Source organism: Patella vulgata, chromosome 3 (genome assembly GCF_932274485.2).
Source record: "Patella vulgata chromosome 3, xgPatVulg1.2, whole genome shotgun sequence".
NCBI lineage: Eukaryota > Metazoa > Mollusca > Gastropoda > Patellidae > Patella > Patella vulgata.
Window position 1 is genome coordinate 90,586,869 of NC_065881.2, and position 13,333 is coordinate 90,600,201.

General features: G+C 39.1%; 1 protein-coding gene across 2 annotated transcripts in view; it reads left to right on the top strand.

Moving 5' to 3' along the window:
• Positions 1–13,333, top strand: part of LOC126815630 (synaptic vesicular amine transporter) — an 80,270-nt gene that overhangs the window by 40,901 nt on the left and 26,036 nt on the right. For both annotated transcript variants that reach the window (XM_050541362.2, XM_050541361.2), the window contains 2 exons: positions 2,208–2,368; positions 3,048–3,432. In XM_050541362.2, coding sequence (XP_050397319.1) covers positions 2,224–2,368; positions 3,048–3,432 — 530 coding nt within the window. In that variant the 5' untranslated portion in view covers positions 2,208–2,223. The remainder of the gene's footprint in view (positions 1–2,207; positions 2,369–3,047; positions 3,433–13,333) is intronic.

Consider the following 13,333-nt stretch of genomic DNA (forward strand, 5'->3'; position numbering starts at 1 on the left):
AATTCCAACTGTCAAGGGTACGTTTCGTGCACGTCAATGTGTACACGGGACCTCTGTTTTTCGTCCCATCCGAACGACTATATGGTTGTTCTTGCCATGCCCTACATCTTACATCACTGACAAGGCGGAACCACGCCGGAAAAACCCGATGAACTTTCTCGGCCAACACCTGACCTGGAGCGAACACGCGACTTAGAGGCTAGCAAGCCAGCGTCTTACTCACCGAGACACCGCCCCCCCCCCCTTGTTTTATAGAGAGTGTCAGCCGTTCAGTATCTGAATGAATGAGTAAAACGGGGTTTAACTTCACTGCACCGACTGTCAAATCATCAATCAATTGTATCAGGTATTGACAAATAAATGGGGTTTAACGTCCTACTTTTTTGCACCGACTGGGCTAATGAAGACGATCGGTGTATTATTAGACTACAAAGCGTGCACGAGGCAGAATATTTGTGGAAGACCGGATACCTCTTACCACTAGATTCACCCAATGACGTCTCGAAGCTGGATTCGTCTGGACATCTCACAAATGGTCTGGACAGTCGCGTTGATTTTATTATTCCCCAAATGTCATAATTCAATATTATTGGCATTCTACTTTTTGGAGCCACGATGGATCCTGCGTTGGCAGAGAAATTTCCTCGGGACTTTCCGGCGTGGTTCCATCTTGTCCTTAGTGCGGGACGAAAAACCAAAGTCCCGTGTACGCATAGGAGTACAAGTAAAAGAACCAGGACCGATGGAATTCGATATAAGAGTAGGCTGATGTCACTCATAGCTCACTGTATGCCCGTCTTCATTAGCCTTGGACAGTAGGACGTAAAAATCTCATTTTATTTCATTTCGATTCACTTCTATATATTATGATATTCGCACACTATACCGTTCTATATGATGGTATTCCCCTGTCCACCGGTACACTTCTATATATTATGATATTCGCACACTATACCGTTCTATATGATGGTATTCCCCTGTCCACCGGTACACTTCTATATATTATGGTATTCGCACACTATACTGTTCTATATGATGGTATTCCCCTGTCCACCGGTACATTAATACACCTAGCATTATATTGGAATTTACACAGTCAATCGATTCTATCAATACCACACTACAAACAGCGCAACATCATCTCTATATCATTGTTTACCCTGGATTGCGCATTGTTGAAATGTATTATTCTAACATCATTTTACACTTAGTTTATCATACTCAGCACGTAATTTGCGCAATAGCAAATTCACTAAACATGCATGTGAAATTGAATTAACGAGTTTACGCTCCGAGCAATTCAACAATTGTATTGAAATTGATAATTATGGTAAATTATATCAATATTTGACTGATCCTCTTTAACAAGGTTTTAGATTGTATTCTGTGTTTGGCCCAGTCCCCTGGATAGGGCAAATGTCCACATGAAAATGGATTGACCTAACTAAACTAAACTCCACACGGTTGCCGATATCGCGAAAACATCGGGATGACATTTTGTAGGATAGCGATCGTGATGAAGAGAATAAAATAAAACAGTGGCTAGGTGATAACATTACACATCATAGTCAAACTATTTTATTTATAACCAAACTTCACGTAGAGGATAGATTTTTTTATTTGTCTCTGTTATTTTTTAACCCGATGGAAACTTTATTTGTGGCAAGTTTTATCGATTATTGATCAAATGTTATCGATCACTGATCAAAGTGTTTTTCTTTAATCTTTAATCTTAGTTAAATCGACAATCCGCCATATTCCGGAGTATTCTTAATAAAGTGTCAGACCTTATAAATGTCGGAGGTCGAACCAGGATGAAGCACAGGCCTCCAGGGGGCATAGGCTTTCAGGTAGCACAGGCCTTCTAGTAACGTAGGCGTTCATGTAGCAGGCTTCCAGGAAACACAAACCTTCAGAGACCATAGACAATCAGGAAACATAGATCCGCTGGATCTGATAAATGCACCACGGGAAAGCATAGTCCTTTAGGGAGCATAGACATTCAGGAAACAGGTTGAATCCGTACGCACGACCCCCCACGGAGCACAGGCTAGGCCTATGTTGACTCAAAACAATAATACGTGGCCGGAAATAAAGTTAACGAGGAAATGGGGGAGTGTACTAGCCATGCGCTTAGAAAATGATGTTTTAGCGAAATTTAGTCTTTTAATTTGATAATTAAGTTTTTATTCTTTTGTATATTGCAGGTTCTAGAACGCCACAATGACTCAAGTGCCGAAACCAGTGAAGGAGTTATTTACGAACGGATGCAGTGGTTGTATCAACAAATGTCGTGAATCGAGGAAACTCGTGTTAGTTATTGTGTTTATAGCTTTGTTTCTGGATAATATGCTTTTAACTGTTGTAGGTAAGTCATTCGTCATTTAGTATACATTAATAGCATTTTGGATTGATGATTGCTCCAGCATATTACCAACATGTAATGTTGAGGTTGGTGAGGAGAGGGGCGAGTTTGTGAAAAGAGGGTTAGTTGGGGAGGAGGGGTGGGGTTGATAGGAATGACGGGGTTGTGAGGAGAGGGATTAGGAGAGGAGGAGGGGTGTGTTAGTTGGGGTTGGGGGGGGGGGGGCGAACAAGTTGGCCAGGAGAGGCGGGGCTGGTAGTCGTGTGGTAAGGGAACTAGATTCCCGAGAAATATATATCCCGGTTCAAATCCCGGCATATTCCGAGAAGGATCACTGGATTTGTTTAAACCAGCGCCATGTAAATTGTTGCCTAGTGCTTCGGATTGGACGAAAATTCAAGATCCCCTATATACCTTTTGACTTGCGCACTAAAGAGTGCTTTACTTTCTAAACAATATTCACCCCCACTTCCTCGCTTTTCGTTGGGGATCATAGAAAGAAATACCGGTATATTGATCTCAAAAGGGTCTACATTCCCTAGGCAACTCTTGACATACTTACTGTGGGGTCATATGTCACGATACCTGCGATCCTTAATATAGTTTCATCCATCCTAAATATAATATACATGACGTATCAGGGACTTTAAGGCTGTTAATCAATACCTATTTTATTTTTCAGTTCCAGTAGTGCCAAATTTTCTTCGGAAATTAGAAGATGCTCACAGGAAAGAAAATGTGGGTAAAAATCGGACGGTGTATGTAGGACCTTATTATGAAATTATTTGTTATAATAGAACAAACGATTCCGAATCCGACAATCATTACACGTGGAAGGGAGTGACTTATCTTCCAAAATATTATGTGCCAACTCCGACTATAGAAAACGTATGTGAAAACGTTTCAATAGACGCACGCAACGTAACAGAAACGTTTTATATAACGACAGAAAGTGCTTTTGGACACGAGGATTTAGCCAATGAGAATATCAAAGTAGGACTTATGTTTGCTTCTAAAGCCATGATACAGTTGATAGTCAATCCCTTTATAGGTTTAATAACAAACAGGTAAGATCAAATATTTTATATATATATATTTTACTTTAATTATCTTCCTTTTTTTCTTTTGAACATGTACGGGCGTGTTATGAACCTACATCCGAACATGACGTCATCACTACCATCTTGGAATTGTGACGTCATCACTGCCATCTTGGAATTGTGGCGTCATCACTACCATCTTAGAATTGTGACGTCATATCACAATTGTATTGTACAGGGAGTGAGAAAATGGCACAGGTACATTAATGTGCTGGCTCACATACACTATGTTAAAGTTATATTTTTAAATCAGCAACATATTCCGTAGACTTGGCCATTTCTGCACATAGTGAACTATCTACTCTACTTTGACAAACGATCTCTGTCCTAAATGGCCGCCATATCCAACAATTAGTATACTGGTTTTTAAAGCACGTTCTACTCATTTTCACGCCTGTTATACACACAAAACGACTAACTAAACCATTTCATTTTAATTAAATGGAAGCAGAATAAGTACTTCTCAAAATTTCGAAATGCACCCTATGGTTTTGACTTAAATTGTCGATTTAGGACTTAAAATGCCGATCAACTAACTTAATGTCTGTTCCCAAACGGGGCTAATTGTAAACAGGCAAGCTAAGTTTAGTATGCAGTTTTCTTCTTCGTCTTGAGGCGACGTTCTTGGATTAAAGTCTTTTAGACTCCACTAATTTCTCTGCGATCGACATCCTTGCTTTAAGGGTATTTATTGACTTCCTTCAATTTCCGATATGGCGTCACAATTCCAAGATGACGTAATATTCGATTCCTGTATGCTACAATCGTGCCTGTTCCCGCATTTACAAGTTACTGACTGTTGTAAACGATATTTTGCTAGTTGTTACTGTGGACAAAATGTCGATCTGCTCCAGAGATAGAGAGTTGCAGTAGTTCGGTGAGTAGGAAGCGGCTTACTAGTCTAGAGGTTTCGGGTTCATTCCGGCGATGGCCGAGAACGATACTCCAGATTTTTGCCGGTGTGGTTTCCCCTTGTTAGTGTTGCGGGGTTGAGGCTCTGACAAGGACAGCTGTCTAGTCGTTCGGGTTGAACAAAAAAAACAGATTGTCGTGCACGTAAAATAATTCTTGACAGTTGGAATTCGATAAAAGAGTAGGCCGTAGTGACGCCGTCCGGGCAAAATTTCTCTTATAGCACACTGTATGGCGTATGCACGTCTTCATTAGCCCTGTCGGAGCTGAGCAGTAGGACGTTAAACCCCATTTCATTTCATTTCATATTAGAACAATATTAGTTTTAAATTGGATGACGAGACTACCCGCTCCGGTTCTGACATACCAATAGACGTATCAATGGAAACCAATGTCAAATTCATATGATCGTGACTTTTGTTTGGATTGACTGATTTGAAGAATTGTTTAACCATAAAATCTTTAGTACGGCTAATTTCCATGGAGGATAATCTTTTAAAGAGGTATTATCAACAAGATGAAATATAGAACTAATTTATATCCTATTGAAAATAACACTATACATAAGGTGCCCATGAACACGTGGTTATATAAGCACATCTAATTATATAATACCTATTTATTGGAATGGGATTAAATTAAATTAAATCAAATGGCGTTTCTGCACTTATAGCACCAATGAAGACGATCCTACGCCATGCAGTTTTCTATGGGGACATTTTACACGGACAACGACGTTTCGGTATAAAAAGCGGGAAAACATACTCGAAAATCCTGACCTCCAAGCAATATTGTCTCTTTAATATATGTTTTATTTTATTCTGGGGAGTTATCCCTTTATTCTTGATTTCGTGATTTTGACCAAATATAGATGATCTTCTAGACTAGACTTGTCTTTAACGTACATTATTGTTTGTCATTGACCAATGAAATTCATCTTTTTACGGGTGGCCATTTTTCACGGTCTCTTGCTTATTGCCTCCCTTTGTCGTTCGGGTTAATAAAAAAATTGAGATCGATGGAAAACTAAACCGAATCCGTCTCAAAAACAGGAAATAAGAGAGTAAATGATGAATGGTGTATTTGACGTGGTTATTGGTTTTATCGATATGGGAGTTCTAGAAGTCACTGATTTCTATATAATAAATAAAAGGCCAGAAATAAAACGGCGGCCATAATTACCAGTTAGGGCAAGACGGGTTTCTACATGCGCATATTGTCGTTTCCGGTTTGACGTTGTTACTAGGCAATATGCTTCACGTTCACTTCACGAGCGGAAATACTATAATACGATAAATAGTGGCAATAGAAATTATCAAATCATTGACAGATAAAATCAGTTATCCTTTCACCATCGATTACCAATAAATTATTAAACAAGAAAAGATTCTATCGGAAACATCTCCACGGCGCCTTTAATTCTTTAAGTTATAAGTCTTCATTTTCATTCGATAAAATTAGACGCGGGTCTTCATTCTGTTTTTTTTTTTGTTTTGTTTTGGGTTTTTTTTGTTGCTATTCTAAAGCAGCCGTAAGTCATTTTGATAAATGTCATTCTCCCTTGATTCTACGGTGGAATCAATCCTACACGAGTTTCTGATTTTCTTGTATCACGACTGTGGTGATGTGTCTTTTATTTCAACATAACATCAAATAAAACACATATCTTGTAAACCGCTATTGTGTTTTTTGTAGAATGTAATAGGATTCCTCTCGGTCACTCTCGTCTCCTCTATAAATACGTCATTGATTACTGACGTGGACGTAAAACCCCAGGAATGAACTGACACTTGATATTATTAAATCAATGATGTGTGTGTATCACAATCCTGTCACTTCAACTCATCTCTAAGTACATCACTGGGGGCGTGTATCACATGCCTGTCACTTCACCTCATCTCTACGTACATCACTGGGGGCGTGTATCACAAGCCTGTCACTTCAACTCATCTCTACGTACATCACGGGGGCGTGTATCACAAGCCTGTCACTTCAACTCATCTCTAAGTACATCACTGGGGGCGTGTATCACAAGCCTGTCACTTCAACTCATCTCTACGTACATCACTGGGGGCGTGTATCACAAGCCTGTCACTTCAACTCATCTCTACGTACATCACTGGGGGCGTGTATCACAAGCCTGTCACTTCAACTCATCTCTAAGTACATCACTGGGGGCGTGTATCACAAGCCTGTCACTTCAACTCATCTCTACGTACATCACTAGGGCGTGTATCACAAGCCTGTCACTTCAACTCATCTCTAAGTACATCACTGGGGGCGTGTATCACATGCCTGTCACTTCACCTCATCTCTACGTACATCACTGGGGCGTGTATCACAAGCCTGTCACTTCAACTCATCTCTAAGTACATCACTGGGGGCGTGTATCACATGCCTGTCACTTCACCTCATCTCTACGTACATCACTGGGGCGTGTATCACAAGCCTGTCACTTCAACTCATCTCTACGTACATCACTGGGGGCGTGTATCACAAGCCTGTCACTTCAACTCATCTCTAAGTACATCACTGGGGGCGTGTATCACAAGCCTGTCACTTCAACTCATCTCTAAGTACATCACTGGGGGCGTGTATCACAAGCCTGTCACTTCAACTCATCTCTAAGTACATCACTGGGGGCGTGTATCACAAGCCTGTCACTTAAACTCATCTCTAAGTGTATCACTGATTCAACTTGGTGCTGTTAAACCTCTAACTTAATATTAACCATAATGTTCAAAATTTAAAAAAAAAGAATTAGAATTCAATGATCAGTCGATTTCAATGAATATTGATGTTGTTGTCTTGTCGAGAAAATATGGGATCCTAATATCCAATATTCAAGACACAGTGAATATTTTAAAATCAGTACACGATTCGTGTACTCTATGGACATAATGGTTTCCATCGACATTTGTAATGAACAAAGTAAAGCATATTCCAGCCAGTAGACAATATGAGAGTAATTGAAATGACTGATTCACAAACGACAAAATAATAATAATAAAACGAAAGGTAAAGTCTGGACAATTGCCGTTTATTTGGCTATTCGTTTATTTGATTAGAATTACAATAAGTTTTAAACATGGAATGTAAAACACTTTTTATACACTCAAATTATATTAATTTGTGCTCTTAGATTTCTTTTCGACTATTTTAAGGTTCCAAAATTAGAGCTATGCGCCCTTTAAAAGACGAAAGAAATATCAGTTTAACAAATGCAATAAGCCTGCAATGCACAATGTCTAGTTTGTTCGGATTGGACGAAAACCCGAGGTCCTGTACAAGTTGGTGTGCACGTAGAAGAGCCTTTGCCAGTTGGATGTCCGGCATACATTATGCTGTTCTACTATATAACTAGCTCATTTCGGGACTAACATATGGTTCAATTTTATTTTAATAATTGGCCTGCACGTAGGGGTCTTTAGCAGCGGGGGGATACAGGAGAAACCCCATAAGGTTGGACAGGCGATCCAACTCCTTGTCACGTACAACGGGAAATAGAAACCACACCACGTGACTCAATGACAAGCCTTATGGACCAACGCGTACGCGTTAACCATTCGGCCAACCAACCACCCGATTTGAAAACAACTAATGTCAGAATCATCACTAGTTTTAAAACATTTTGATGGTGTCAAACTAAAACAAATCTGACATTCTTCTGTTATTTTCAGACGTTGATTACAAATTTAACTTACATTAAAATATGGTATTATGCACAGGTTGATTTAATCAAGTTATTTACATATGAAGGTGTAATTATTATATAAAATATGAAATTGGGTAAAAACACAAAAACAATCTTATACATATAAAAAAACTCACAGTTTTTTTTGTGTTTTTTTTTTTTGGGGGGGGGGGAGTGTTTTTTTTTTAAATTGCTGTCGTGAGAAGAGGGGGAAATGTTTCCTTTACGACCTGTGGCATTATATGAGTCGATAATGACCGACTTTCGCCAACCCCTCAAACGAACTGTAACAACAAACCTAGCTGTGTTTTTTAACGATACGGGCTAGAAAAAGATCAAAAGTATTAGCCAATAATCCCAATCGAGAGAACGAGTATTGTTTATACTGTCAGCCATTTTGGATTTTGTATAGAAGCCATGAAAGCCACCGCTTCGTATTTTGAAGATAAATAATTAAATGGTTTGTTTATTACTAATCTCTCTAAAACTACTTGTCAACTTGAATCCAAGATTGATTAATAGACAATAGATAGTCCTATTATTGATACCCGATTGACTGATTGATTAATAGATAGTCCTATTATTGATACCCGATTGACTGATTGATTAATAGATAGTCCTATTATTGATACCTGATTGGGTGATTGATAATTGACAGAGCATGATCAATAGAACGTAGCGGATAAACAACGCTTCGATTTTTTTTTTTTTGAAATAAAAACTATCGACAGGAATCACCTCACATGACATAGTTTTCGTAACCCGTCCGATTTAACGTTTTATCGCAAATCACAGCGTGACCACTAACGAGGACGTTCCGGATTCAGTCCCATTCAATCCCGTTATTAGCTGCGACAATTCCTCGGAATTTTTTAAGGTGCTTTTCCCATTGCCAGTAATGTGTGCTGATTTGACTATTCACACTGACAGCCAATTAAATCGCCCATTAAATAAATGGTTTAGTCACCTATAATATTTAGTTCTACCAGTTTCCGATAAAGTTGAGTTCTACCAAACTACTGTAAAGTTGAGTTCTACAAAACCACTGTAAAGATAAGTTCTACCAGACTACTATAAAATTGAGCCCTACCAGTGTCCTATCAAGTCGAGTTCTACCAGTGTCCTATCAAGTCGAGTTGTACCAGTGTCCAATTAAGTTGAGTTGTACCAGTCTACTATAATGTTGAGTTCTACCAGACTCATATAAAGTTGAGTTCTGCCAGACTACAATAATGTTGAGTTCTACCAATCTCCTATAATGTTGAGTTCTATCAGACCAGTATAAAGTTGACTTCTATGAGATTGGTGATTACATGAGAATAATAGACTATGTGGGTTGGGAGTGTATCGATGTCCATGATAGTTTATATAAACGAGACGACATAACCATGTATTTAATCCCGTATATCATGTTACCGACTCCCATTTAATAATTTCAACGATAAATCTGATAAAACACGTTTCAAACATTGATTATGGTTGAATTATTTGATAGACTGACATTATGGTGGTTTGTTATGTTGTAATAAACTTCTATTGACACATATATCCACTTATTACGGACGTGCTACACAATAAATCTCATAGAAATTAAATCCTAATCTTCTACTCAGACTGGGCTAATGAAGGCGGCTCTACGCCATTCCGTGTGCTATGAGGGCAATTCTTCCCGGACAACGGCGCTATGACCTACTCTTATATCGAATCCCAACTGCCAAGGGATCTTTTACGTGGAGCTCAATATGTACAAGGGTCCTCTGTTTTCCGTCACATCCGAACGACTATACATTGCCCCTTGCTCGGTCCTTTGTCCAGCACCACTAAATAGGGGAACCACGCCGGAAAATCACCATGAACATTTTTGGCCAACGCAAGGGTCTAAATCTTATAGGAATAGTCTAAAATTGTTTGCTTGTCTGTTAGGGCTGGTCGTTCATGTCTACTACACTACTGCTGGTTATAACTGGTCGTTCTTGTCTACTACTACTGCTGCTGGTTATAGCTGGTCGTTCTTGTCTACTACCACTACTGCTGGTTATAACTGGTCGTTCTTGTCTACTACTACTGCTGCTGGTTATAGCTGGTCGTTCTTGTCTACTACTACTGCTGCTGGTTATAGCTGGTCGTTCTTGTCTACTACTACTACTGCTGTTTATAACTGGTCGTTCTTGTCTACTACTACTACTGCTGGTTATAACTGGTCGTTCTTGTCTACTACTACTGCTGCTGGTTATAGCTGGTCGTTCTTGTCTACTACACTACTACTGGTTATAGCTGGTCGTTCTTGTCTACTACTACTACTGCTGGTTATAGTTGGTCGTTCTTGTCTACTACTACTACTGCTGGTTATAGCTGGTCGTTCTTGTCTACTACTACTACTGCTGGTTATAGCTGGTCGTTCTTGTCTACTACTACTGCTGGTTATAACTGGTCGTTCTTGTCTACTACTCATAGTTCTATGGAGTTTAACGTCCGCTTCCACACAACAGTCGACAATCCGTATCTTGTAAACCATCAAATCACCTGCTGTGTGTCGTACTGGTAATAATTGGGGGTAGACGAGTGGTTTAACATCTGCGGTAATATAGAACCCGGCACCCTTTTATTAATAAAATCCAATTAAATCGATAATCTTTACTAATGAGACAATCAATTCCTGCACGTGATGAACCGCGTTGTCAGACCCAATTTAAATTTACTAAGCAAATAAGAGAAAGAGGAACCAGGTTTTAATTAAACAGGAAATTAACAACTTAATTACCTCCACTTTAAGAAAAAGCGGTGCATATTTTTTATTACCTAGACTAAGCGACCAATCGTGTATATGTTATATTACCTAGCCAATGCGACCTGTCGAGTATATGTTATATTACCTAGCCAATGCGACCTTTCGTGTATATGTTATATTACCTAGCCAATGCGACCTGTCGTGTATATGTTATATTACCTAGCCAATGCGACCTGTCGAGTATATGTTATATTACCTAGCCAATGCGACCTGTCGTGTATATTTTATATTACCTAGACTAAGCGACCTGTCATATATATGTTATATTACCCACACTAAGCGACCTGTCGAGTATATGATGTTATTTCTCACGACCAGTCGAGTATATTTTTTCATAACTACGACTAATTAAAAAGTGGTATCACATTCTACACACAGAGAACTATCTGCTCTGAGTACAGATCTCTGTCCTGAATGGCCACCATATTCAAAAATCAATATGCTATTTTCTAATGTGGTTATATTCCGTTTACATCTTTCATACATACAAAGACTAAATAAAACCTTTTCAATTTGATTAAATAAAAGCAGAATAATCACTTCTCAAAATTCTTGAAGTATGCTCAGGATTTTCGACTAAAATTGTCAAATTAGGAATTGAAATGTTGGGCTATTAGCTTCGTGCGGAGCCAATTGTAGGCAGACAATGTATGGCGGTATCAACCGTAATGCTTTCCCCAATTTTAACAATTCAGTTATTCATGTATACAGTTCGTTGATTGATTATTGGTCCTGGTCGCGAATGACCTAACGTGAGAAAACATCAAGTATAAACTTCATTTCTGGTGCGGTGGATCAGTGGGTAGGGCGCTGGCTCTGTAACCTGACAGTCTTGGAGATTTCCAGGCGTGCTTTCCTCTTGTCAGTGGTGCAGGACGGAAAAACAAAGATCCCGTGTACACGCTAACGTGCACGTCAAAGAAAAGAAATCTGAACTCTTAATTGGGAATAAAAGTAGGCCGGGTAACACACTGCATGTTGTGTACCAGTTATTATTAGCTCTGATCAGAGTCTATATATTATAAGGCACTGGCTCTGATCAGAGTCTTTATATAAGGCGCTGGCTCTGATCAGAGTCTATATATAAGGCGGTGGCTCTGATCAGAGTCTATATATTATAAGGCGGTGGCTCTGATCAGAGTCTATATATAAGGCGGTGGCTCTGATCAGAGTCTATATATTATAAGGCGCTGGCTCTGATCAGAGTCTATATATTATAAGGCGCTGGCTCTGATCAGAGTCTATATATAATAAGGCGCTGACTCTGATCAGAGTCTATATATAAAACTCTGGCTCTGATTGAACAAAACAGTAAGATGTGAAACCTGTAAATGTTATCGATAATTCTCGACATGTATTTCCAGCTGTCTGATTCAGAATACATCGTTGATGATATGAATACAGCAAACAGTGGCGGTTTAATCGTCAGGAATCTCTAGATATTCTCTTGTCCTGTGGACAGAAACCATCCAAATCATTTCAACACTTTCTCTTTTTAGCATTAAAAGTCAATATGGCGTTATGTAAACTTGAAACATTAAAAATAGAAGAAAAACAAAAAGGCTCCCGGAGACGTCGTATAAATACAGTTAGGTCTAAATATTACAACCAACCTATAATTACACCATCGGTTTAATTCGGGACCATAGTTTAGCAATAAAAAACACTGTGTGTTTGGGGGTGGCGCAGGCCGAGAGTTGGGATCTGCTAAAATTAGTGGGCTCCATTAAGTAAGGCCTGTCACAATCTGAACGACAGACTCACCCTACCTGCAGAGAAGTGACTCTGACACAGTGAATAGCCATGATATCCATATGACGTTATCTAAACGTCACAGGTCATGAGGTCACATCAACAAACAAATGTAAACACCATCGTTATGATCATTATCAACATTACAAGACACAATATATGTTACATTGTAAACAATGGCCTTCTTGCAGCCTTTTAGGACTGTATAATCCGTACAGAACGTCTTATCGCTTCTTCCAATGATTTTTCACAAAAATAACATCATCTACAACTCTAGATTTGACGTCGGCATATTGGAACTATTTTGTGCTTCGGTCGTGTCTATTTAAGATATACACAATCAATTCTGTTAATGTTTTTAGCGTGGGGATTGACTAAAAGTTAATTTATTTCAGTTCTAAACAAAAATTTAAAACTTTAACGCAATTTTTAAAAAATAGCGAAATTCTGGCTGGGATTACTGAGCAAAATGGCCATTCACTGTATACGTGCGAAAAAAAAGCCAGCTACCACCATTTAATTTTCGTACGTAAGTTACGTACGGGCCTGTCATTAGAGACTTTTGGCAAGCGTAATTTCCTGGTCCGTATCGCGTATCCGTATGGATTTTGCGTGTGACGTCATCAATGTCTGTGTATTTCTCATACGTGATACGGCACACGGATACGGCAGCACGTATGGAACGGCTTTCATACGGAAATGGTCCGTATAACACTGTCGTC